Genomic DNA, 27,728 nt, shown 5'->3' on the forward strand with positions numbered 1-27,728 from the left:
CCGCATTGCACGAGAAATCATGTTGTTACTTGCTGATAATTTACATGAAAAACGCATCACAAAAAGTCAAGACGGACGGAATATTTAGCAAAGCGCACGCGTAATCTGTAATTTGCACTCGTCTTACATGAAAAATGCACTCCTTTTTAGCCGATCAGACGCGCGTAATTTTTTTCATGTGTGCTATTACTAATAGAGTTGTTATCAAGCTGTGACGTATAGTTTATTCAAACCTCAAAGCACGTTTATTGTGATTCGTGCAACTAAAAGATACCGAAAGCCTGAGCTGCAATCCAAGCGCTATCTTAAAACATTTATTCACGCTCAATATCAGTTTATTCAAACAACAAAGCATGTTTATTATGACTCATGAAACTGAAAGAGAAGCAGAGAGGCTGCAATCAAAGTTTTATTTGAAAAACTCCCAATGTCGCTTTTAGAGTTAACATTATAGCCATTGCGATCTTTAGGACCTGGCATCTTCGAGCTAGCTAGCTCGAGCACGCCGCTCTAGTGCGCGTTGTGAAGCGGAACTTTGCCGCCCGCTGTTGTTTGAAATTGAACAGTGGAAATACGAATAAAGGTACAAAACAGTTTTCAAAATGGCGTCTGAAAATGCCATTTTGAACGCCACTGAGGCTCTGCGTCCACTACGTAATGAAGTCGGTAATTTCTTTTTGTTTGAAGATGAAGTGAAAACAGCTCTCACTTCAATTTTTGAAAAACACTGTGTGGGCCAAAGCTCTTTGAAACGAGCTAAGATGTCACGAATTCCAGCCTAAGCACTCCTCGAAGGAGAAGTAAAGATGTGGCTAAACATGCTCCATAGGCGCCTCAGTCCAAAAAATGAAGGCCCGAAGCGCTTGGACCGTAGAGTTCAAACGGGCGATGTCCTCGGAAATTTTTTCCTTAATTTTTCAGAATGTAAAAAAAGCGCCGTTCGGCTCTTTCTAACTCTGCAATTTGCAGTAATAATGACCTCACATATTTCTTTGTAACAGGAGAGCTTTCATCACAGTTGGCACTAAAAATTAGAAAGTTATCATAACTTGATGCCACCCTTCTTCCAACATTGAGGAAACTGACCAAAAAAGAACATATGCTCTCATTCTTGCCAAATGGGCATCAGTCACCACCAAAAACAATTTGAAAAGTGCCTGTTGATTCTGTAAAGCCTTTCAAGCTTTCTTTTATATTCTTAGATAGACAAAATTTGGCAAGCATTGGAAGGTATTGTCTTAAGTCTCTATATGCATCATTCACTGACTTTTCAGTATTTAAGCCCTCTAGATAGTCTGGGTCAATTTCATGAACAGTTCCAATATCAATCTTTTTTAACTGTTCCACAAGGTTACTATAAGCGAAAAGCTTTGGTACCTTACAGCCTTTACAAATTGAAATGCTTGTTCTTTTCCCTGGTTTACTTTCATTTGATTTCATTGAAAGCACCAGTCTAACACTTTTGTACTTTCTTTTGCCCTTTACACCACTTGCATAATATGTTGCAATACTTCGTACAATGTTGTCATCTGACTTTTCAAATTTTAAAACATTTTTCTTATACTCTTTAGAAACTACTCTATTAGTCAACTGCTTGTTCCCTGTCACATAATTTGTTTGAGTATCCAATTTGCATCTTTTCTGCAAAGTGTAGAACAATCCCTCTAAAGTGGCTGAAGAATGTTCATTTGTGCTTCCATGAATTCTGGCGGCAGTTTCAATGGTCTCGTGCCTCCTTTTTCTTGCAATTCTTGGACCCAGTGTTGATCGTCCATCAACAAGTGCAGTAGGGCTTCTTGTTTGTGCCTGAGATACCTGTCCCTGTGTCTAAAAATATAATTCAATTAAATTAGACACTGGGTAGTAACACATTTATTAAAATAAGAAGTGGTTGGGTGAGACCAAAATTGTAAACAAAATAGATCTGAACACAACAATTTTATCTCACCATATCTTACATTTGATATTTTGATGTTTATTTTGACAATTTAGAGACACCGTCATTTAAGACAGTCTTCTGACTGACCAGATGAACATAGGCACATACTCAGGTTTCTTGCCCTGGCACTGGCTGTCATTCTGGTACTGGCTCTGTGCTGAGTGGCCAGTCCACCAAAATTTAACTTGCAAAAATATTTTTTCTTTTTGCAATCTATCCACATCTTCCTGAAGCCTGGCAATATATGGAATTTGACATTCGCAGCCTGTGCCAGGCATTGAGATTCCACCTACTGAAAAACTTGCCATTCTTAAAACTCTTACTACCGGTATGTATGTAGATAGAGTCTCAAACAAAAAATGACAGTAAAAGAGAGGGAGAGTCTTTGTTCTTGAACGAGTTGAAATGTCTTTACCAACTTATATCTTGCATTTGATATTTTAATGTTTACAATTGAGAGACACTGCCATTTATGACAGTCCTCTGACTAACCAGATGAACACAGGCACACACTCAGGTTTCTTGTCCAGGCACTGGCATAGAAGCCTGGCACTGGCTGTCATGCTGGTACTGGCTCTGTGTTAAGTGGCCAGTCCACCAAAATTTAACTTGTAGAAATATTTTTTCTTCTCACAAAATTGAGTATTTTTCATTAATGCTTTTATCAAAAATTGGCATAAAATTTCATCCATCTACTAACTAATGAAAACCTACAGTCAGAAGTTGTGCACAGCAGTTTTTTGCTACACACTTGCCAGTGCTGGTAAAACCACCACAATAAGGAATCAAGAGTATACTCACAGGAATATTTTCCAACTCATGTGTTATGTCCTTGCATCATTCCCTTACTGTGGCCAACTGAAAGCATTAATTAAACATGTGATTTCTTATGCACTGATTGGTTAATTTTTAAAGTTCATTTAAAGTTCAGACAGATAAAAAGCTGGTGGGGGGGGGGGGTATTAACGAATGTTTGTGTAGGGAGGTACAGCAGGGATGCACAAACCATTACCCTGTTTATAATTAAAATCATTATTATTATTATTATTATTATTTTGAATTTCCTACCTTGTCAAAATTGAAATACAAGCCTCCCTGTACTCACATTTCCACCACTCGCCTAAAATACTCTGATACTAAATTCTCTAATATTCGAAATATAAGACATTTTCAAAGCACTAATACTAATTTACGTTAAAATAACAAATTAAATATGCTATCTCACCTTTTCCTGGGCTCATTGGACCTTTTCGATGAGTAGCACAATCACCATGCCCATAGGGGGTTGACTGCAAACTTTCAATAATTTCTTCTGTTTTACATTTTCATTGAAGCCAAATCTTTGCTTACAGGTAAAGTTGTTCTTATTGATTATTGTAAAAGCAAAAAATCAGAAAACCACATTACTGTCTTCGAGAAAATACCCGTGAAAGATGAAAAATCGAGCCAATTTTGGTTGTAACGCGTAACACAATCTCAGTGGTAAAATTTTTTAAATACATTTTTCAGTGAAAAGAAAGCTCGTTTGAGCAAACAAATTACACCTAATGATAACACACAATAAACACTAGATTTGAGCAAAACTTTGACATTTCAAGTTTATTAAAACGCATAGAAAAGATTCATCATTCCTAAGTATCCTTTGTGTAACGCTGGGTTTTCAGAATTTGGAAGTACACCAAGTTGTTGTCCGTAGATTGACTGAACTGGAATCCTGTGGGAACAAAAACACATCAACCAAATGCTCATACTTGGTGTTCTAAAATAGCGAAAAATCAGTCTAAAGGATTGACTATAAACGGAGAAATATTAGTGTAAAACAGTCGCTACGGTTTTCTAAAACCTGATTACGCAATAATATTTTTCATCAACTTACCTTCTCCTTCGCCACTATACTTCAAACACGGAAAATCCGGTTTCGAAATCGATTGCACTTCAATGCTCATAAGTTTCTCTTGTCATTTCCAAGTTTTCGGGTCCATATCTTCAGAAACGGCCAAAATATTCACTTTTGACCAAGTCGCTACGCTTTTTACCATGTTGACGCCATATTGAGAACGGAGTCTCTCCACAAATGCCACCAAAAGCGCTGTGAAATCTGCTGTTTGCTCCTCCATTTTCGCCTTCATCTTTTCATCTCCGTGTCGAAAAGAGCTTGGTAACCTTTCCTTGTTTTGGGGGTTTCTGCGACGTTATCAAGGGTAGCGGGGTCTTCAAGCTCTATAATTTTTCTGAGATTTAGCAATATGTAAATATCGCTTCAGGTGCGTTTGACAAGAGGTATGGTTAACGAAAGGAAGAAAAGCTTGCGAGGATCAAAGAGTGGAGGAGGAAAAGTAGGAAAAGAATAGGCTAAGGAATCTAAGATATAATGGAAAGAATCGCAAAAAGAGAGCTGAATTTCCAAGAGAAAAACGCTTATGTGATCTTCAAGTTGTAAAAAGAGGCAGAAAGAGAAAGTCAGTTTTTAGAGTGCCAGTTGATCTCACTGAGGAGATACTAGCCTCCATGTAATACAAAATGTTATTATTTCTACTTTTTACTGTGTCAGTGAACTCGAAATTGATTATTTGTGAAAAAGACCACACCCACAAGGGATTATGGGTAAATACAAATTTGAATCAAATGTGACAAAAATAAAATAGTTTGAAATAAATCAGTTGTAATAGTAGATGTAAGTTTAAAACAAACCTAAAGAAGAGATTTTGTCCCAAACTAGCAATTTTCACATTTTCCATACATGTTACAGAAGTGGGTATGGTGATTGTGCTACTCATCTTTGTACTCTGCCAATGGCTTGCGATTTTCATTAACAGCTTTCTCTCTTGCAACCTTCCGATCTTTCATGTATTGAGCCACGTTAAAGCGCGCGTTCTTTTTCGGCGGCGTCCTAAATATTTACTCACTAAAAACTAAGAAAAGAATGCAAAATTAGGAAAACAAAAATCATAGAGTTCTAGTCAAGGCTTTGAAGTTTCTCTTCGTAACAAAATTTCTCGGATAAGAAGAAATATTTAAGACTATCCGGGCCAAAAATACTATAGAACGACAAACGAACCTTGCCTTCCCTTTTACTATTTCCTCCTCTGTCTCTTTTTAAGCGAACATCGAAGAAAGTATTGCATGTTTGGTATCAAAATGACGGGAAAACGTTTTACTTTCAGAACATTTGAGTTTTGGCGCCTTTGGACTAACCCAAGTACCGCTCGGAGGCATTTTTCGACAGGCATTTAACTTAGTTCCAGTCTTCTCTAAGAAACACACGGTCACAAACAATGTGAACAATGATTGTTCCGCTTTATAGTGCGCGCCAGCCCGGCTCTAGATGATGGGATTTACGGCATGAAACAAAATCTGCAATCCCAATTTACGAAAAAGTAAAGGCCCCATTCAGCGGACAAAGACTGGCAGAATCCATGGCCCCTTTCCCTAAACGAGTCCAGATGTATTCCAGCTATGGATTTTCAGTTTGGCCGAAATCTGCTGAGGTCAGCTGACACTAAAGAAAAACAGGAATAGTTCCAGATTCTGCAATCGAAAATGAAGGGAGACTTACATTAGAAAACAGCCTCCTCCGGTCCTTAATCCAAAGTTTTGTTGATAAATATATCTTGTATATAATTCACGCCGTTTGAAGCTTACGATGGGTTTATTTTTAATGTTGAAAGGAGAGATGCACCGATTCCGCCATCCGCTATCACAGAAAGCATTCATACTCCAAGTACTTTTGGTCTTTTCTCATGGTAGGTTCCGTATTTTCGTTATTTTGGAACACAGCTGGCGCAGTGTCGTATCTGCACACAGAAGGGATGGCTTCTGAAGAGAAGATTTGGGCAACGCACTTCTAAAAAACATCACCATGCACTAACGAACGGTAATCGTTTTAAAATGTAGTGAAAAATTATGAACGCAAATTTCACGATAAGAGTGAGCCATGTTTACCTCAAACAAGTTGGGAAGGTATAAATTTAGTCGCGTTCGTACTTTGCCAGTTGATGATTTCATACGTAACTAGCTTGCTTTGCCGGCTGTGACTCTGTTTAATTGAATTCTGCGGGAAACGAAAATTCAAAAATTCAAAACATTTTAAAGCGCCCGTGAATCAAAACTAGTCAGGCGAAAAGAATTAAATCAGTCAGAGAATGACATAATTTTCTATCTCATTAGTCCATTGGATGTTTATAGTGCCAACTGGACGACGAGCTATGCAAAGATTAACAGTCACTAGTTAAAAGCCGCGATGCAAATCAGTTGATTACCACCGATAGTAATTGTCGATCGTTTAAAAAGCCTGTTTGATAAGCTTAAGCCCCAAAACAAACAGGGAATTTCTCATGGGTGATTCCCCGTTTGTTTACAGATATTACTTCAGCATAATTAAAGAGTCTAGATGACGTAATGATGTCTATAAATATGCTCTCACCTCCATACTAACGTGAACAAAACCATTGCGAAGCGATCAAGATTATTGAACACACCTTTGGCCATGGCTGTTACCGCTCTTAGGTTACAATCTTTCAATCTTGTTTGCAAGTGTTTATATCTTTTTGGAGTATGTACCATGTTTGCTTCATTTCCTTTGTTTGGGGGTAAGTGAATTAGTGATTTGTTACATTTTTAATATGATCTTGACCGCAGACACACTGGCCGTCATGAATTTATTACGATTAAATCAGCAATTCACAAGTACAAAATGTTTCAGAGTTAGGAAAGGGTCGTTTACACTGTTATATTGCCAGATTATAGCAATTGCAGATGTTTACGGTCTCCAAAGAGTTTAAACATTTTTCGTATTTGTCTTACTAAAGATACGTAGCTGTATTCATTTTTTTATCACTTTGTGATATTCCAAACCACCAGATTTTCCTCAATAGAATTGTACCAAACACGTAAAATCCTGTGCAATAGTGTAATGATTTTATTTCCAACGTGAAACTTTCTCATACTATGGGAGTTCGAGCGTAGAGTCATGCAAACCGTATATCTTGCCAGAGAACGATATCCCGGGTAAGAAATGAACATGTGAAATTAACTGATGGCGCTAAACAAAACCTGTGTATTGCCTTATTTTTTGAAATACGTATTTGATACCACTCAATCAGTGATATCCACTTATCATCATTTTTCATGTTTTGTTTAGTATTGAAACTGAAGGGAAAAAACCCTTTTGATGATTAGGCACTGATAACATCAACTTTTTCCAGAGGGGTAGTGACATTTGATCAGCATAACAGGAACATGAAAGCTTCCATTTTGGGTCTCTCTCTTCCAAATGGATGCTTGTCTCAAATGCTTTTGATATCTAAATATTAGAAGTAAAAAATTGAAGAGTATTTGATATTCTCAGCTACAATCCAAAGACACACGTTTAGTCTACAAACCATGGATTAATTATTCAGTGAACTATACGAAAGCGCTCCAGGGGAAATTTTAGAGCCTCTTGTGTTTGATGACTCTACCCCTGTCTGGAAGCTTTGGTAAATAACCAGCCTCTCTTAGCGGGGAGAGCATGACAAAATGGAACTTATTATCTCTAAAATGTTTAATTTCGTTCAACCGAAGTCGGGCTTAAGTTTAAGTCGTATGAACTACTATAACTGTCACTCATAATTAACATTGCCTTTCATGTTTTTTCTCTCCAGGTGCTGTGGGTAACGACATTCGAACAGAATGCACGAACGACAAGATCCGGCTTAGCCACCCTCAACTTGCTGATCCTATCCAGGAAAAGTCTTACAAAGAGCTGATCTGGACTGTTGACGATCCAGAAAAGCAAGGCCAGGACAAACAAAAGCTCGTGTATTGTAACGAGTATTTTAAATGCCACAAGTATAACATCACTGGGAGATATCAGCAGAGAATTGAGACAACAGCTGCCGTGCGGGGTGTGCTTTACATCAAACAGAAGAAGTTCAACGATAAACTCACGTACACATGCCGCGTGATACATAAAGGAAACAAGCCTCCGTGTGATTACACGATCACAGTCAGTTCTTCAGCAAATTGTGAGTGAATAAAGCTTAACATGTGAATTGGCTCTGTTTTCCCTTTCTCAAGGCTTGCAGTTGCTTTAGCGAGTTGGGGGGAGGGGGGTGGGGTGGTTTGCGCACCTTACGGAAAGTGGCTTGTACCTCTGCTCTTCATTTGTGAATCAGCAGGCACGTGTTCCGGCAAAAGGAGTGTATATTGTTTAAAACTCATGCCATGTAGATTCTACGAATGTGCGCTTTTCCGCACATCTAAATTGAAGGACACGTTATTGTGCACTGTTGACTTACCGAAAAAAATTGGGGGAAGTCGCAGGCTCACCAGAACCGCCTGCCACACAGACATAACGTCTTCGAAAAGCTTTGTTTTTTTGTGAATAAATTAACTACAATAGTTTAAAACATGGCTTAACTGCAGAGATTGATTTACTTTGAAATCTCTATTCAAATTTTTTCACCACAGTGCTTACGGGAAGCTACCTTAAGTGCCTACATTATCTCTTGAACTCCCAAGATCTGACAGTCAATTCTCCCCTCCAGCTGCTACATATTTTCTTTTAAATTAGTTTGCCTGGATAATGTATGGATGTGGCAGGGAGAAGTTAGATGTTAATCACTGGGAGTTAAAGGGTTTACAGGCAAGATTTACAGTGCTATAGTCTAATCTGTCTTCCTTTTCCCTCCCAAGGCTTGTCCACGACTGTTGGTAAAAGCATCAACCTGAGCCGTCCGATTCATGGAAAATTTTCAAAGAATGACATGGAAGACATATCATGGTACAGGATTCTTCAGGATGGTGGAAAGGAAAAAATTGCGCACTGCAGTCCATCCAGGGTTTTGTGCACATTGATCAATTGCACAAGATCTTGCCCAGAATATTTAACAAGGTTAAAGACAGACGGACTGTCAGTCATCCTGACAAAAGTCACGCCCAATGACCGCGGATTAAGATTTCAATGTGAGTTACATCCCATCGGAATCCAACGGGCACCTCGAGTTTACATCATTCGGGTGAGAGATGTCGCCTTACCCCGACCAGGTTAGTTCATAGACTCTTAATTTCAAGATAAGGGCAGAGGGGCGTCACACGAATGTCAGCCTGGTATTTGGAGCATACCAAGTTGTTTTCTGATTACGATTTATCATTTTTTTTCACCCCGAGACCCCCCTCCTTCTAAACTGCTCCCTTAGATTTTGTTTACGTTACCTGGTGAGCAGCCCCTTCATTGCGTTAACGGTGTGTTAAATTGTCAGGGTGACCTATTAGGCCACTTTAAAGGAAGTGATTAGAATTTTTTGAGTCTAAATGAAATGCAGCTGTCCCTTTTCCCCTCTAATGTAATTCACAAACGCGCAGATAGTTGAGGTTAGCCTAGAAGAAACATCTGTTTTTTGCTCCATCGCACAAATTTTCCGGCACTCATCGAGCTTTAACATTTCCCTTTGTTTAGCTGTCGACGGATCAACTTCACCCTCCATTAAGACAGCACAGCCCACCCGAGCCAACGCTCGATCTTACACTATGAAAAACAGTTGGCAAGCACCTGTATTAAACGTCTCTGTTATTTGGGTGATCATACAGTTCATGATCTCAGTTTGCTCCATACCATAGAAACAGCAGGAGAAACCACAAGCTTGTTCAGTGGAAACTTTACTACAGATCCTTGACTGCGAATAATAGCATCCAAATATCTTGGGCTATCATTGCATAAGACAAAAGATTGTCATTAAATCTCTTGCCTGAGAAAGGAACATTCACCCACAAAGAGTAGATAAGACTGTGCGAAAACACAAAATGTATATTTATTAAGAGAAATTTGCTCAAAGTTTTAAATATAACGCTTCCACTTTTTAAAATATTGCGCGATAATATATAACATAAGCCTCTAAAAATTCCAAAAATATTTTTAAAAATGTTCAATTGTTCGCTATTTAATTGGTGTAAGCCTTCTTAATTCAATGAAACACAAGCATTATGGCAAATAATTTACGTATCTGTAAAGCTTACTCAAGCTGACTAATCGTCAGCTTTGATAAATAGCAATTCGTATTTGTGACTGTTGAATTGTCTAAGTCTCTGTAAAAATCTCACCTGTAGAATCATGATCGAAATGGATAAATGACTCTTAGCTTACAGCACTGATGTTCGAATCAGGACAATGAAAGACCAAACCAGTTGTATAAAGTTCTGTCACCTTGATAATACGCTCCCAATCTACAAGAGGATGGTTCGTCATCTCTTTTTCATAACGGATATCTAAATGTGAAGTTTTAATCTTTACTTTAAACTCACTTTAGACAAACGTTTGTAAAAACAGCTGTTAATATAAGGTTGAATTGATACTCTGAGGTTACCTTACAAATAAAATGTCCAAGATTACATATAACAGTGGCCAACTGTTTCTCAATGTTTGTTTGTTTGTTTGTTTGTTTGTTTGTTTGTCTTTTCGCCTTGTTTATGAATGCACCAACTTCATTAGGCCAAAACTGCCCAAAGAAAAATTTTTTGATCCCTTAGCTAAACATTGGCTCTGGCAAGTTCGGACGACGTGTTTCGCCCCACCAGACTTTTTCAGAGATTACCAAGCTTCAAAAGGTTTATCGTCTTGTTTTCGTTAATCAAGTTTTTGGACACACAAACTTCCATTAACTACCAGCCGGAGAACTGATTACATTTTTTTACAGATATTCCATTACGGCAATTTTATTAGAAATTATCTACACCTCTTACCAGAAATTTCAGTCAAAAGACAAAGTCCAATCTTTCTCGTTTTTCAGTTGCATTAAGGAGTTGGCAAATATTTTCCTTACTGATTTTCAAGAGCAAATGGACATTTGGCGGTGTTAATATTCGACATGGTTTGTTTTCTGAGACAAAAAAAGGGTTTGTGATCTGGCACCAAGCTACAATATAATCTCTTAGATCTTCCCAATTGTCCCAGTAATTCTCAAGCGATTGGGACGTTAGAGCGCTTTTCGAATGAGCGTCGTAAAACTCAAACCAAGGTTACCTACAGCGCGGGAAAACGCAGGTGACCAAGTGCTTTTAATCTTGCATTTGATTGGTTGAGAGAGGTGCGAGTTTTCTGGACCAATCACAGCGTAGTAAAGCAAAGCCAATTTGTTTTCGAATTACTTTGATATTCAAATGAAAACTGTTCGAATGTAGGAAGCACGGCCAAACGAGTTTATGTGTAAGACCGGTTTCCATGCCATAGCTCAGATCGTTCGTAATATCTCCTGAACTAACGTGATCGAGAGGATGATATCGAAACCAACTTTTGAGGAATTGGACTCTTTAAACGATAAAACAGAGAAGTAATGAAGCCACACAACTTTGATTTACCGTTGTGAAAGTTTAAAGCTGATGAAGTTAGTCTTGTGTTGTTATATCAAAGTTTAAAAATATATTAAAACTAAAAGTTATGAAATTAAACAACGAAATTAAAATATTCTCCATCTGGTTGTAAAAAACAAATGCCAGCCTAGCTTGGATCGTTCAATAATTTGTACCCTTTTGAATGTAGATATTCGTCATCTGGTATGGATCCCTCTGTTTTAGTTCAAATATTCCATTCTTGTGTAATGCTGTAAAGTGACGGAAACAAAGTCAACAAAGGAAAGTAACGAATCAGTCAGCTTGCTAGTTATGAAGTAACAGTGCTTCCCAGGCTAATGTCCAATATGCTTGCAGCCAAGCGCCGTTGCAACAGTTCAAAAATAGCCTCCATTTGGTGTGAATGTATGCTCAGATATTCGTCTTGGGACACTAATTGTTCTGAGAAGCGAACAACTTTTCAAGAACGAAGAGGAAAACTAGGAGTTTCGAGAAACAGACACCATCCAATGAAAAACACTTTACGATAATGAAGGCTAATGTATTAGAACAGCTTTTATATATTTTTTGCAAAGCGTGGAATAACACGTTTACCAATTCACAAAGAGAATTTTATCGCATCAGACACAAGTGTAAATGTTAGGATATCTGGTGAAGAATATCACCAGACGTACCCACTTTGAACTTAAACATATTCGGTCACGTGATGCGTTTACACCAATTGACCGTCAACTAACGATTGAACTCTAGGGAGACCTCTTAAGAAAATAAAGCTGTAAGCTTAGATTCCGATCATTATTGACTAACCGAGTAGATGGTAGAAAACTTTAGCTGCACTTTTTCGCTCTGTTAATTGTGGAGGACATAAATTCCTGAACACAACTTGCCCGTCGCTGAGTCGCATGGCTCCGTTTACCATCCTACAAGAAGGGAAAAAAAATGATCATACAACGTACTAGAAAAAGACTAAATACATCTGCAACAGTGAACAATTTTTTCGAATAACAGGCAACAAACTGGTCGATTTTGTTGAGTTTTGACTCTATTCTTTCCCCCTTCGAATGTAGGAAAATGGTAAAACTAAAAAGGTGTGACGAATCAAGTCTGTTAACATTTCACCGTCACTACCGACAGACCCGACGACTAACAATCGGGCAGCCGTCGGCATATCACGAGATCATTTGGGATGGTACCATTCTCAATGGCTTTTACCTTCACGCGGAAAGGGAGAAGCGAAGCATATAATCAATCTTGTGGAAAAGCAGTTTTCTCGACTCTTGCAGATTAAAAAAAAACATTTCAATGTGTTTTCGTAAATTTTGCATAACAACAGTTTTTCCTTAAAAGTTACCTTATACACTTTTTCGTGGGACACTGGCGCGCGGCTGACCAAAATTGATTGGAATGCACATGCCTTTCGTTTGATCACTATGTTGAATAAGCATTGCTGCTCCATACTTTCAATATGTTCAACATACCTCCAAGTATCACTCGTCTGCTCCTCGAGGGACTGCGTGACTTCAGATTGCTCCATAAGAGTTGGAAGATCTCCTGCTCGTTAATATCAATTGAAAGCACTACGATGAAATTATTTTCTAAATAGTGAAAATAATTGAACAAAGCATGTTCTTGTTCTTACCGATATCTTCCATGTATTCATCGAAATCGGAAGGTTCGTGAATAGGGGACAACAGTCCAGTCATGGAAGAGCGAAGTAAAGAAGACGGCCTGAAAACACGGAAAGTGAATAAAAATGGCAATAGTAGTAGGTAATTTTCTTGCTGAAAAGTAACATTTTCCGTCATTTAAAGATGAAGCCTACTGGATTGTACCTTCGCAGTGGTGCAGTTGGTTCCATTTCTGGTGGCTCCATGTCTTGATCGGCACTAATTGGAAATTCCCCGACTTTTACTTTGCCATCTAAAGCATTTAAAAAAAAAATTAAAAGTTAAAACTTCCGTCTATTTGAACGCGTCAGAAAGCGCGTAATCGACATTTAATCGACTTTATGCAAAGGAAAGGAAGATAACCATAGGAAGTCTCTGACAAAGTTTGTTTTGTGATATTTTACCTGTATCTGGGGTAAACCCAATGGTGCTAGCTTCAGAGCGCTCAAGCAATCCAGATTGTTCAGCATTGGGATCATCTCTGAGGATCTCTTTTTCAGCTGGGGTTTCCATGTCTCTTGGAACCTAACGCAGAAAAATCGATACACTTTGAGTGCAACGTGAAGTGGAACACAAATACACAAACAAAACCTGTAGCTTCATGAAGAACTCTGTATTTGCCCAATAAAGCCTTACAATTCGTTGGAGGGATAATATTCTTAAATAACTGAATCGCTTGAAATTAAAACGCATAGTGAACGAGGACAAAACGAAAAAAAAACAACAAAACAAAACAAAACAGGAAAAAAAGAAAGAAAGAAAGAAAAAAAAAAGAAAGAAGGACTGAAGATTTTTGCGTTCATAACAAACTCTGCTATTTCCTAAAAAGCCCTTCAACTCCACAAAGTGATAAAAATTGTTAAAAAATGCATTGGATCTTTTTATCAAACACCAAACGAGTAAGGGATGCGCTTTAGTTTTTGATATAAAACAATTAATAATTTTTGACGCTCGTTATCACCTTTATCAGTTCAGGCACCTACCTGAAAGCTTTCAGCAACGGAAGGCAGCAGGCTGTCCCACTCCGAGACATCAGACTCGCTTGAACGATACTCTTCAGGGTTAGTGGCAGCATTCCTTCTCCATAAGTCAATAAAGGGTTCACCCATCATGGCTGAAAGTTAAAACCGAAAAACAAGCACATTTCCCCGGCTTCTATTGCACTAAGCGAGTAAGGGCATTGCCACGCACCCACGCGGAATATTCCTCCATCGAATTCGGACTTAACTATCCGGAATCAAGCGCGGACATTATCACGCCGCTGTGAGATAAATAAGCACGGCAAGCAGAATTGAAAACTTAACCAACGTTACTGCTGGTGCTTATTCCAGTCTATGGTGTGAAGCGAAAAAAGGTATGAAGCGACCAGGAGGGCACTATTAACTCCCTCACCTAACATGGTGCCATTTAATCACATATTGCTTAGGGTTAACCCCTTATTCTCCCTCCCTCCTCTTCTTCCCCCCCCCCTCCCCCCCAGGACTTCCTCCTTACTGACACTGTGTCAAGTCACTGGGCCTGGCTCACAATTTAAACAAAATGTTCACTTTAAGAAACTATCAATCGTTGCGTTTCGTAGGATAAGTGTTTCTACGAATACACGTCAAACATTTCTCATGCCCTTAGCACAGTTAGAGAGAAAGGAGAAGAGAGATGTAGTTGTATTACGAATACAACTATCAGAGGGTCTCACTTGGTTATGACAGTGTGGCTAAGAGTTGAAATTTTGGCAATTTTACGGCAAACGGTGTAACCAAAATGACACACAAGATAGGAAATTTTTACATTTCATTTTTTTTTTTATTACTCACAGTTACAATTCGTCAATTTTCACGCCTAACACCTAAATTTTTTGTCCGTTTTACGGCTAAAGTTTAAGCCTATTGAAAACCTGTTGTCGCTATTCGAGTTTTAGCTCATCAACTGACCTTCTGTAGCCGGTGCCATGAATAGATCCTTTGCAGAAACCAATGGATGCTCCACAAGTTCCTGAAATAAGATAAGTGAATAGCTCAAATTATTAAAACTGTATATTCTGGAAGGTTGTAATACCCTGTCCCTCCCGGTGGGGCTGTTGGAACTATTCAGATCTTTAACACAACAGCAGTAACATGCTATGTCAATACCCTTAGCTACGCCCCTGATTTATTGAGTCAGAAAGGACACAGGATTTAATTGCTGCAAGTGTTAAGCGAAATAAAAACGTTTGCATTACCCGGCTGGCGGACACAAAATTCACGTGAAGACGGCGAGGAGAGGAAGGCAAAGGGGCAAAGGACAAAGGAGGGAGGGGGGGGGGAAGGGAAAGGAGGCAACTTGAGCTCTTTAAAGTTTTAGCCTAAAATTTCAGGGGCTGAAAAAATTTCGAAAGCTCTGCCCCCCTTCAGGCCACTGGTATTAGGAGCTAGACTATTGGTGATTGTAGAAAAATTGTAAAAGGATGGGCTACCATGCCAGGACTAGTAAAGAGTTCTTGTTTAAAAAAGGGTATTAAGCAACCAAAACTTTGCCGATAGACAATGAACTAATTGTTCATTAAACCAATAAAGATTATTCCTTACTCGTGCACACAAGGTTTCTCTTCCACCTGTTTCCACATTATGCCTGATCACATCTTGGTCAATCTGTGTGCTTCGGTCCACAACCAGTCGCCTTCTCTTCCTGGGTGGGGAGGGAGTCGCAGTCTCGATGGGGACCCCAGGGGTAACTAATCCCCTGGCAACAAGATCCTGATAAGAAATTCCTCGTGGTTAGAATTGAGACCTTGTTTCTCAGTCTAAATTTCCATTAATAACACACATAATTTTTAAGGTTCTGTGTTAATGCAGTGTTTACACTGAGAACTTATTCAACAGAACCAGGTAGGTCAAGGTCATATATATTCGAAGCCCTCCGATTTTTCCTGCTTCAACTAAAATTAACTAGTTCTCACAATCTAAGGAAAACAAGCAAGAACTCTTTCCAACAAAACTCATTGAAAGACTGTGACTGTCATGATCTCTCATGTCTGTCTAACAAGTTTGATGAAAAAAATTACATTTTTCGCCATAAGTTTCCAACTAGTGAGTTAGCGAACCAGATTTTATGACAATGGGATCTTCAGTACATCGAAGATTTGATGTGTTTTTTTTTTCGTCCACTGTTGAGAGAAATGGGAAACCCATGATATTCCAGTAGAAAACTTCTACATCATTGCAATGACGCGTACCTTGTCAGGCTCTAGTATAGTCGTGGGAACCAGCTCCAGCCCAGCTTCAGATGCTGTTGAGAAAAAAGGAATTCTCATGAGGCTCTTGTCGTGAGGTGAGATAACTTTTGTAATGTGTTAATTACCTTGGTGTGATCAACAACACATAATCAGCTGCTTATAATTGAAACCATCACAGTCTCAACAAATGATGATCATTCCCTCCTTCACCCATTTACTCCCACAAGTGATTAACACTTAACTTCTCCCTAAAATACCCATACATTATCCAGCAAAAAGGTATGAAGAATACTCAAACTTATCTGCTAGGAATTTATCTTGATTTAACACCAATTTTTCGTAACTGATTTACAACGAAATGTGCAGCAGCTAGAGTGGAGAATTAACGATCAGCGCCCAGTTGTTCGAAGGCCGATTAGCGCTAACCCGGGGTTAAGTTTTAATCTGGGTTACTTTCTTCCCTTCTTCAATTCTTTTTAGAACATTCAGGCATCAAATTGTAGGCAAAAATAAATATACTGAATATGCCTTTAAAGCTCTCAAATTTGAGGTCAGATTTCACGCTAACCCTAGCTTTGAACAACTTGGCACAGATCTTACGAGTTAAAGGATTAACAGCCTCTTCTGATGTTTTGCCGCAAACCAACAAACCAAGTTCGTTTACTTGAACTTGAGACTCATTGGTAAACTTTCGAGGAAAACAAAAAGTAACACAAAGGAAAATTCTCTTCAAAGTTTTTTCAAAATTCCAAGGCACATTTGAAAACCAATTTCGTAAGGTCTCAAAAAATAAACAGAAATGAAACGGAAAACAAGTTAAGCACCAAAGAATATTTTTTCCTGGAATTTACAGTCTACTTATAAGAACACTGTTCTTGGAAAATGACACTAAGAGCCTTCACTGCTGGAAAGGTCTAACATCGTTCTGGACGCTTTCCAAATCGATTAACTATGTCAATGAACACTACTAAAGAAGTTGTGAAAAAAAGCCTGGAAAAAAAAATCAGACTCGTACAGGATTTGAACCCCAGTTCTACCAACTGAGCTAATAAGCCAACTGGGAGCTAGTTTTTATGTTGGTTCGTAATAAACCAATGAAGTGATGAATCAATGACTGTGAATATATATGAAAACCATTAGTGTGAACCCACACCGGCCTGAATTTTTTCAGGCATTATTTTGTGCTACTGCTTAAGTAGTGTTCATCACTGTGAACATAGCTTTCCTAATCATTTCTTAAACCGCAGCTCACATATATGACTTTAATAATATATAGATTTAGGCAAGCCTAAAAGCAGAGCTCGCTTTTTTTTCCCCACACGTCTCTTCAACAAAACTAAAGCCCCTACTATGGATAAAGTGCGTGGTAATATTAATTTATTCGCAACTTCTCCGTGTCCACGTAAAGGACTGATTATAAGATAGTGCCCGTGGTACAGTTGGCCGCGCATGCTAAAAGTAGCACCTTGTACGGTCGGTCGTACGGTAGTACATCCAAATTTTTTCGGCTTGATGGGTTACTACTATTTTGTATACTAATGGAGCTACGCTCTGCGAGCTCCGCTATGATCGCAGTCATTAATGTCAATTTTGACTTAGTACCTCCATATTCACAATTGAGCCTCAGCTTCTTGTCTATTCCAGAAAACCATTTTGTTGATGAAAAGCACTATACTTACCTTCAAGTCTTGGTACTAATTTTCCTGTCTCTTGATTAACAATAAGCACCTCGGTTGCAGACGGTTCATCATCTAACAGATCCCCTGTAAGGGCAGGGGAGTGGGGAGGGGAGCGGGGAGGGGAGAGGGGAGGGGGTGTTGTAGATCTGATAGAAGAGAAACAAAGAGTAAAACACTTATCAGTAACAAGGTTAAATAATTAATGAATAATATTTTGTGGTCGCATATTGTTGTTCAAACTCTTCTCGAATGAAATCTAACTACTTGTTGTACTCATATGTTGATTATTAAGTCATGCAACGGCATTAAATATGGAATGGACCTGCATCTCATTGTTGTTTTGAAAAAACAAGGCACACTTCACGTAGTTCATGCGTTCTAAGGCCACTTGAAAACCCGAACTTTGCTCGATCAACTCGATCTTTAAATTCGTTTGTAAACTGACGTCAGGGTCACTAAAGAAAGAGAGTTTTCCGTATAAAGCTATACTGTCTCTCCCCTCAGCGCTGGTGAGCTGCATTTTTTTACCCTGGAAAGTTCCCTGACAAGTCACCCATGTCCATGTCTATTTCTATATAAAAGTATAAAAGTACCGTACCACAGTCTTTTCAAAGGCTTAGGTGTGGCCTTTCGATTTGGAGTCTAGTGCAGTAACCATAAGAGTACCTGGTTCCCCGTGGGTACTATAAAAGACCAGTTGCTATTCACCTTTGGACTGCAAGAGATCCTTTATCACGGTTTCAACATTTCATCCTCTTAGGAGGAGTCCGCCGTTTAAACTCCATTATGATTAAATTGGCAAAAAAAGGAAGAAAATCAGATAAAACAACCATGACATAGGAAAAGATGCATGGAGAAACTACCCACTGTTGGTCACTTACTTCTCCCTTGGTAGCTGATCTTTCAACTGTTCATCTTTCGACTGCAGGGAACGCTCTTTTCTTTCGCTCTTCTTTTCACGTTCTTTAGGAGTTTGCTTCGACAGGGGTGCCTCCGAAGTGTAAATGTCTGGCAAAGATGCTTCTCCTGTTATGTCGATTTCGTCTGGAATCTGTTTCAATGAAATGTAGGAAAACTTTGTGCCATACACTGTACATAAAGTTGCACGTATACTCGAGCTAGCTGGCGTTACAGGTGCATGGCCTATATGAGGGTGTCACACCCAGCGATTAAGTCTTAGCCCAAAGCAAGTGGCCCACTGTTAAAGGTTTATACGAATATAGATTACTTATGTTAGCACACGACTGTTTTTATAAAATTTTACCTGTTCCTATTATGAAGCTGCTAACTTATTCTCAATTTGATTGACGTTTATAAGGGATTTCGTTTATTTATACATAACTACGCAAACCTGTATGCAGCACGTGTTTTATCGTCCCATATATGGCACTGCTCCACGTGCTTACAACGGAACGTTGTGTGAATGTTTTGACTTTTAAATACATGACCACATCAGCTCCGCTGTAATTTTTTAAAATTTCTTTAATCGTGTTTAAATAAATGTTGTTGTTGTTGTTTTGTCAATGGGGTGATGGCTTTCCTGGCCAACTGTTAAAATTTTGCCCATTTTACAAAAAAACGTTTACTTATTTCCGTTATGGTTAAAAGAAAAATATTTACGGTTAACTTATTATATGACTCACGATTAGAATTTGACAATTATCACGCCGAAAGGTTAACTTCTTTTGCCGTTTTTTGGCTAACAATTAACTCCATCAAGACCACACTGTATGACTGTGTGGAACTTGTAATTTTTCTTATATCTATCTCTGAATGTTATGTTTGAGAAAGTTAGACATACCATCAGACGATAAACCACAATTCAGACAATTTTTGTCTTTGAAAGGTAAGCAAAATAAAATAATTTATTCAAAAGCCTGAAGAATAATATACTTACTTTAATCGGTTCGTCTATCCGCATCCGAATATGGTCAACCTCCGCTATTTTAATGTTGCCTTCCCTGGCTTCAATCGGGCTTCGTTCATTATCTGATCCCGATGGAGGCCTCCACTCTGGGCGCCACACAGGGCTTCCGTATTGCATCGGAGTTCCGGGTATACTAGGAGGACTGAAGCGTCCCACTGGTAAGGGAGGTGATACTGAAGGCATTAGATGTCCGTCTCCATTTACAACAAAGTAACCTTCCTGTGAAAAGTACATTTACAATAGAACGTGGCACAAATGACTAGATTACACTTATAACCGCTTGGGTTTAAGAACGGATTTGTCCTCGAAAAATTGGTGATTGTGTACAAATATAGACTCTGCAAGGAGGCTCAGTTTGTCTTTAATAAGAAACAAGTTTGAAGCAACTCTAGAAATTCTTTCCGATTTCTCTTATATTCAAGATGTTGGTTATACACCAAGATCGGTATGCATATTCTCCAAAATGCTCTCTTTACAATCCCTGAGGTGCTGACAAGAAGAATTTGCATAACAAAAAACATGATCATGAGCTTCTTTAGCTGATGATCATTTCATTTAATCTCCTGACCTGAATGTTTGATTCAGGGGTGATGATTTAGGGAGGAATTACATGCCAGTCACTCCGAGGGCTTACAGAGTCAAGTAGTGCTTACCAATCCTATCAGTGCTACAGAATGTACGTCAAGATCCACGCGGAATGATTCACTTGTGAAATCCAAATCGTCTGTGATAACCTCCTCCCTGGTGATAGATCATACATACAGTATGTTTTTTTTCCATTAATTTTGGAGAGGATTTTATAACATATACTTCTGCTTCAACCCTAATCTAGTGTCACTTAATTGTTGCAAATGAGACCAGTTATAATTGCAATAACAGAACTGGAAAGTCTGTTAGAACATATTTTAGAGAAATCAGCAATGTAGTTAGAGACAACAAGAAAACCAGGTAAGGAATTTTATGTTTAGTTTCATTTTTCACATTTTTCCTCTCCTAAAAAGCTCCACTTAATATTTATAGGGCACAATTGAGAGTATTTGGGGTGTAATGCAACATGTATAATTTTAACTGAAATAAATCTCATTTGACCTGCAAATGAAATTCCAATCAAGCAAGAAGTTTAAAACAATTCAGGCTTTGACAGGATTCAAACCCTTTCCTTCCAGATACTAGCTGGGCACTACTACTGTCTGAGAAAGTAAGAGTACAAACAAGATAGAAGCTTTGTTATCGAGTTTTGTATGTCTTCAATTTGCATCAGCTTTCATCGAGAGCATTAAAGTCTCTTATTATAATGAGCAATTTACGCGAAAAAATAATTTTAAAACTTAGTTGTTACACAGGTCTTTTGAAGACTATCTTAAGTAGATTTATCATCTCTGTTTTTTTCCTGCTTAGAGTTTTAGAACTATACCAGAAGCTTTAAAAATCATCGTATTACCAGCACCTTCCTATAACCCGCACCAATGACTACTTGTGGTAAATTAACAGATTACCCATGGGTGATCAGCCAGAAAATACAGTAGTACCGTGAATAAATTTCAAATTTTGCTGAGTTTGCTAAGTAGTTCATCTGTTACCTTAACATTGGATTAATCATATCAATTTCACTGGTTCTCAAAACCAAGGCATTCCTTAACGTCTTCCACATCTGTGCCACTTCAGCTGAAAAAATAATAATCACACGAGATTATCCTGAATCATGAAAAGTTCCCAAAAGTGTTCTGATGAAATTTGTCCTTCATATACCCTCTAATTTGAGATGTTTGATGCACTTATAATTTAATTTTCTCTTGGAGCTATTAATTTTCTTTTATTAAGATTGTGTAGTATCAGAAAATATCTATATCAATCCTAAAGACCCTGATCATAGCAACTCAGATGGCTGTGGGGTAAGGCGGGTGGGGTTTCAAGTGTTACTAGTTTAAAAGGAATATAAACTTAACATAAGGAGAATTTGGGAATCACCTAGCATTTCATATAGCACCTGAAATTTCATGATTGGTTGATCTTCCAGGGTATAATAGCTTCCTTGGGATATAAGCATGCTTTCCAAAGAAAATCAGCTGGTAGGGAAATGTGAAATGTTGAGTAAAAAAAGGTCAGTTGGAATAAACATTTTTGCACGAGAATAGTTTTCACAAAATTTCTCAAAGTTGATGATATAAAACAAGAACAAAAATTCACATTGTTGGTAAGTTTTGAGCTCGGTAAAGAAATAGAAAAAAATGTCTTTTTTTGTCTTGTCCTATGCTTGTGACAAGACGAAAAAAGCATCTTTTCTAGTTTCTAGTCTTCTGACGTTGATCTCTATTTCATGGGAATCCTTTCCTTTGTTTAAATAAACTGTAATGGCTTTATATAGTAGTTACCAATCACATAAGCATAATCTTTGACTGTGATCAAGTTTTTTTGAGGTGGGGAGAATGGTGTAGGGCTGGAATTGAATGGTTGAGAGGTGAAAATGAATATGTGAAGTGTGACTTTTACAGAAAGGTAAGCATGGTTCATGAATTCATGAACCAGCGTGAGGTGTAACTGGCCTCCTAAAGTACATTGACCTGTGAAATGTTTCCTCTCAATTTGGTAAAACCTGAAGATTTCCCAGAAACCTAACATAGAAGAAAAATGATTTGAAGGAGTCTCTTTTAAAATTGTGATGCCTGAAATGCTGTTTAAGATATTTATACCTGAATCATGAATTTTGTAAAATTTGTACATAAAACAGGATCAGGATTTAGTGTGTAAAAAAAAATGTAAACACATATACTTACTCCAGACAACTTTGGTCTGTTCTCTATAGATGCGCACTACCCCAATCATCAAATGAGATGACAATCGAAGAGCAAATGGAACCACAGGACTCATAATATCGTGACTAGAGAAAAAAATAAATAAGTGAATAACATTGAGCAAGAAGGGTTTGGACATCTACAAAATAATTTCAAATCATTACAAAACTTTTTTTTTCAATTTTCAGGTTGACCTTAGCAAGGAGATTAATTTTGGGGCGGCATTAATGTAGATACAAATTTAGCAAAGTACCAATCAACAGGCCAACACTGTTAGTGGTAAAAAAGGATGGTTTTACAATTCCTGGCAACTAGCACATGCAGAAGTTCTTCTGTGGTAAATTTTGTCTGTAAGTGAAAGCCCTAGATTGCAAATTAACCCTTTAACCCCTAAGAGTGACTGGCATCTAATTTCTCCTTACAATATGACCCCAGTGTCACAAATTAAGGTTGTGAGAATAAAGGAAATGATCAACAACTGAACAAGCTCTTGATTAATAAACAAATTCTCCTTGTCCACACTTATGGAAATGTATTGAGAACAGTAAGGAGAATATAAATACTGATAATGAAGTGTAAGGGGTGAATTGTATATACCCATGTCTTAATGTACTACCCACTATGCTGTGATTAGTATGAAAATTACCCAAGACCTGATTCTTATGTTTCATTTGTCTTATGATTGGGAAAATTGTTGTTTAGCATTCATATATTATAGAAAGAAGCTCATGGATATAATCAAATTAGTTTTTATTCCAAACAAACTAGTATGAATAACAAGTTTAACTGAACAAGCGGACACTGAGGACGTACCAAGCTCTTGTTATATTGACTCTTCGAAACTCTCGATTAGCCATTCCTTTTTTAGATTCGCCATAAGTAGCAGCCAACCTTTCATGAAAGAAAAGAAAAATTTCATTCTGGAACCGGCTTAGTTTTAATTCAATATTGTTTATTCTTAAAAGCTGCAACTTTGAAACGTTTTCAATACTTCATCAAAGAACTATTTTCGTTTCAATGCAAAGACATCGTATTACAGTAAAAAAAAATAACCTTACCAAATCAATCCAAGTTTTCCTTTACGCGTTAAAATATCAACTGAATAGAACATCGTTTGTCCTGAAGACAAAGTCAAGATAATCGAGAGCGTCAATTGTAGGGTTTCAAGTACTTTCCAAAAGATGTCTGTAAATATTGTTCATATAACAAGACACGACATCTTTTTCGGGTCTACATAGGCTTAAATCACTTCAAGCTTTAGCGATGAGGGGTCATTGAAAGTAGTTCAAGTGAGTGTTATTTCAACAAAATGTTAAGCACTTACAGAACAGTTTTATGTGGTATACTTGGACGGCGAGTCAAAGGTAAAGCGGATCAACACAACTCCATTTACTTTGCTTTTGCGATTTTCCATCTCGTTTATACCAGGCTATGGTTTAGTGCTATTCCCCCAAACAAAAAGTTTAAAAAAAAAATCTTGTTTTGGACACCCAAATACTAATAAAATAGACAAAATTTACATCGAAACGACGAGAAATTAAAACGGAACAAGCAATCGCAGAACATGGTTCAATCAGATCAGGAAATTATTTAGCATCTTCACCGATAAGACGTAGAAGTCGGCACATCTTTGTTGTATTTGATACTGTTGGATACTTACCTCTCTCATCTCAAGCTGTTTTGTGCTAAAAACGATCTCCTGTTTTAACCAAACCCGATTGTTCACAAAGTTATCGTGTTTGATCGGTAATTCGACGCCACGCACTACGAAACTGTGCCGTTCATTCATCTCTAATTTGACCAATCAGAACACTTGATATAATAGCAATCGCACGTACATTTCGCGAAGGAAGTGGATGAACTGTTGCTGCGGAAGAGAGGGAATTTGTCGAAGTAAGAACAAACCCAGCCACAAATACTTCATCCACCTCTCCGTTATCTTTATTTTGTCAGAAGTTAAACAAGTTTCTTCGTTACATTGCTTTTCAGGTGTCCCGTGTTTTAGTTCACGTTTAGAATTTATATAGCTCATTTTAAAATAGTTGATATCCTCAGAAGCTTGACCTAAGCGATTGAAAATTCGAATGGAAACTCGAAAGCGACCGCAAGTAGACCATTGACCAATACAGAGAATCTCATATGTTGAGCCTCGTTACCATGCATGTCGCGCGCAAATTATTCTTTTACCTTACGTCACAAAGGAAAGTTTCCACAGAGAGCAGATTGCAGTGCTTCAGGAAATTGTCTTAGCCTTAAGATAGTTTAAATCAAAAAGGAATATAAGTTTCAACGGGAGGAAGAGCAGGAAGAGCAGGTGAGTACATCCTCCGCAACGTAAATGTAACGTAATTGTCTTAGCCTTAAGATAGTCTAAATTAAAAAGGAATATAAGTTTCAGCGGCAGGAAGAGCAGTTGAGTACCTCCTCCGTAACGTAATTGTTTTTGTTTTGAGCCAGTTTAATATCTATAACACAGTTTTAAACGCCTATTTTGAGAAAGCTTATTTACGCCACTTTTCCTACAGTTCGCTCAATCTCTCTTTCCAGTTTCGGTAGAGTGTCAGGTTTGTGTCTAACTCGCCTCTTTTTGGTTCCCATCATCTACAATGCGGTGTTTTGCAAAACGTCGCGTGAAAAGGACGTTAAGATATTTGAGAAGCAAAACTAAAACTCTGGATTCTTTTCTTACCTTTGTCAGATTTATGCTTAACGTTAATTAATACAGCGCGTCGTCGTAATATTAATTTTTATCTCTGTATTTTTTCTTTCTATACTAATTGTCTGTAGATGTGATCCGACCCATTTCGGTTCGAAAAATTGATTTCCTTCAAACTTTGCCCATGAATCTGTCTTAGTCTTAAAGTAGTCGAAACCACCTTAGTTTTTCAAAATTTTGCAAAATAAATTTTTATCCGAGTGAAAATCGCTTCACCCTCAAAGACCCATTTTTGACGGCCCCAATCATCAAAAATGGCACAAACTCTGGTTTGAGAAATTCTTATTTTTGCATCTCATATTGAGATCAATCCTTTAGGAGAATAAAGAAAATAAGTTGGCTCTTTTAACGTTTGTTTACATTGAAAACGATTTTTCAGTTGGACACCTAATTTGTCGCTGCCGCATGTGACCGTTAAGATGCAACTTTTAATCTCGGCTCAGTTCAAAAGTCCAACTTCATTCAGACTAACTAAAATAAGCAGGTAATTTAGTGTTAACAACTGTGTTGAAAACGTAAATTAGCCACCGTAAAGGGTAAAGAAGCTGACGTTTCGAGCGTTAGCCCTTCGTCAATCGCTCTGACGAAGGGCTAACGCTCGAAACGTCAGCTTCTTTACCCTTTACGGTGGCTAATTTACGTTTTCAACACAGTTGTTAACACTAAATTACCTGCTATACTCTCCCACCGACGCAGCACCACAGTTTCTTTAGAAACTTACCCCTTTATTAACTAAAATAAGGTAGAGGAGTACAGAAATATGAAAATTTGTTTTGGTTTCGACCAACTTCTGACACACCCGACGAACATATGCACATTTTCGAAAATTCTACTTACGTAACACTGAACAAAAAAGCGGACTTAATAAGATGCATACTTTTCGTCGGCAATTTATGGTTGACCCTTGAATTGAGCTCTACAAAGGTATTATGATCGATGATAAGTAAGTCAAAAGAAGAAAGGGGGTAAATTTCTAAAGAAACTGTGTTGCTGCTTCGGTGGTAGAGTGTAACAAGGTAATTAGGTATTATCAACGGAGTTGATAACGTGAATTTGAAGAGTTTCAAAGCTGACGTTTCTAGCGCTAGCCCTTCGCTGAAGCAAATGGAGAAATTGTAGATTGTGTAATTGTTTGTTTGCAGAAAATTGAGCCATGGTATTGGTTTGAACATGTTTACGAGAAAAATTAGAATAAATTAGAATAAATTTGATACCGTGGGGTGCTGATTTGAAAGATAAAGTTTTGTTCTAGAGTTTTGTGGCTTCCCGAAATGCCTAGACGTAGGAAAAGGCCGCAAACCGCCACATGCTGCTAAAAATGACTAGGGAATTTAAAGTGTTTAGCGACTTGTTTGGATGCGTGCTTGTCGGACAGGCATGGATTCTTCTCCCCATGTGCAAATGAATGCACAAGCAATGATAGAACAACGTGAACAAATAAAATAGCGCGGAAACTATAAATCACCTTCACTTTTCCCATCTTTTATTGTTATCAGTTTATTGTTAAATGCTACCCAGAGTTACAATGATTAACATGTTTCCATTTTTTTGGGAAGTCTGTGGCACGGTCGGTTGTGCTGCCAAGCTACCTTATCGCCTATCAAAAGAAAAAGAGAGGAAGGATATTAGCCGGAGCTCGCTTCTAGATATCTGTTAAGAAACACCATTTCACCATTTGCGGTAAATTTTAAAGAGATGTCGATGGACAATCTCCTTTACAACCATTCATGATTTGGTTCCGGCATGTTATGTTTTTGAGAAGTTTTCTCTTGGCATCCCTTTGATGGCGGAATAGGAGGCAAAAGAACACTTACTATTCTTTAGGAAGGCCGCTTATCCAAAACATTAGGAACTACTCATAAGTGAGTCCCTGATTAAGAAGGACCTTCATAGGGAAATTTGTGAAGAGTGCACCTCGCTAGTGCTATATGGTGATGAGTTGAAAAAAGTGTTCACGATGACTCGGCAAGGACTCTAAATGTGGATTTAAGGAAAGTTCTTCTTCAAAAGTTTTCCTTCAAGTGTCTTTGATAAGTTTCTTATACTGGAAGAAAGGCTAAACGAATTACTTCCCACTGAAATGTTATTGCGAAACAATTTTACTGTAAAAAAATACGGCCTATGCTTTTTCTCTTATACGTGTGTTCGCTTTCTCTTTCTCTTAAATGTCTTCATATAGTCCGTATATTTTGAGCGCTTTGTTTAGCCAGAGGCAAGAAGCATTTTTAATACGCATTTGTTGGAAAGTCTCTCATTATTTGACTTTTCCTCGCTTACAGAGTCCTTGAAGGCTTGAAGCAAAATGTGCTCGTTAGGAAGTCAGTAACTTTGATGCCATTAAATAAATTGCATATCATAATGAAAGAAGCCTGCCTTACAGAAGCAAAGAGAGGCTGCTCTACAAAGTACTCGAAGCCAGGCAATTGAAGCTACCACGTTAGCATGAAAATTTGGTCAGTTTGAGGAGCAAACAAAC

The 27,728-nt window shown here is 38.0% G+C and overlaps 2 protein-coding genes and 1 long non-coding RNA gene across 8 annotated transcripts; 1 reads left to right on the plus strand and 2 right to left on the minus strand.

The window, feature by feature from the left end:
- Window positions 1-408: 408 nt before the first annotated feature.
- Window positions 409-4,153, minus strand: LOC131780599 (uncharacterized). Of its 2 annotated transcripts, XR_010716298.1 has the most exons (4): window positions 3,816-4,148; window positions 3,165-3,653; window positions 2,741-2,797; window positions 409-1,827 (listed from the first exon to the last, which is right to left on the minus strand). It is a non-coding gene; the product is annotated as an uncharacterized lncRNA (long non-coding RNA). The 2 variants fall into 2 exon arrangements; XR_010716297.1 differs by having other exon boundaries at window positions 2,741-3,653; window positions 3,816-4,153.
- A 1,115-nt stretch (window positions 4,154-5,268) lies between these two features.
- On the plus strand, window positions 5,269-10,099 carry LOC131780602 (uncharacterized). Of its 4 annotated transcripts, none has more exons than XM_066169068.1 (5): window positions 5,269-5,427; window positions 5,687-5,813; window positions 7,582-7,944; window positions 8,615-8,965; window positions 9,378-10,099. In XM_066169068.1, the coding sequence occupies exons 1-5, from the start codon at window positions 5,356-5,358 to the stop codon at window positions 9,536-9,538; spliced, it is 1,074 nt and encodes a 357-aa protein (XP_066025165.1). In that variant the 5' UTR covers window positions 5,269-5,355; the 3' UTR covers window positions 9,539-10,099. The 4 variants fall into 4 exon arrangements, with proteins under 4 accessions (XP_066025165.1, XP_058953197.2, XP_058953198.2 ...); XM_059097215.2 differs by lacking the exon at window positions 5,687-5,813 and adding an exon at window positions 5,608-5,682 and having other exon boundaries at window positions 5,382-5,427; XM_059097214.2 differs by lacking the exon at window positions 5,687-5,813 and having other exon boundaries at window positions 5,295-5,682.
- A 1,284-nt stretch (window positions 10,100-11,383) lies between these two features.
- LOC131780588 (meiotic recombination protein REC8 homolog) lies at window positions 11,384-24,292 on the minus strand. Of its 2 annotated transcripts, XM_066169052.1 has the most exons (19): window positions 24,197-24,292; window positions 23,595-23,655; window positions 23,350-23,427; window positions 22,519-22,622; window positions 21,325-21,409; window positions 20,398-20,485; window positions 19,715-19,963; window positions 18,699-18,868; window positions 17,818-17,963; window positions 16,139-16,191; window positions 15,492-15,659; window positions 14,859-14,919; window positions 13,914-14,044; window positions 13,335-13,455; window positions 13,096-13,183; window positions 12,903-12,991; window positions 12,742-12,814; window positions 12,071-12,183; window positions 11,384-11,514 (listed from the first exon to the last, which is right to left on the minus strand). In XM_066169052.1, the coding sequence occupies exons 2-19, from the start codon at window positions 23,645-23,647 to the stop codon at window positions 11,426-11,428; spliced, it is 1,959 nt and encodes a 652-aa protein (XP_066025149.1). In that variant the 5' UTR covers window positions 23,648-23,655; window positions 24,197-24,292; the 3' UTR covers window positions 11,384-11,425. The 2 variants fall into 2 exon arrangements, with proteins under 2 accessions (XP_066025149.1, XP_066025155.1); XM_066169058.1 differs by lacking the exons at window positions 23,350-23,427; window positions 23,595-23,655 and having other exon boundaries at window positions 24,197-24,272.
- Between the last annotated feature and the right edge of the window lie 3,436 nt (window positions 24,293-27,728).

This window comes from Pocillopora verrucosa, chromosome 1 (assembly GCF_036669915.1).
Source record: "Pocillopora verrucosa isolate sample1 chromosome 1, ASM3666991v2, whole genome shotgun sequence".
Taxonomy (NCBI): Eukaryota; Metazoa; Cnidaria; class Anthozoa; order Scleractinia; family Pocilloporidae; genus Pocillopora; species Pocillopora verrucosa.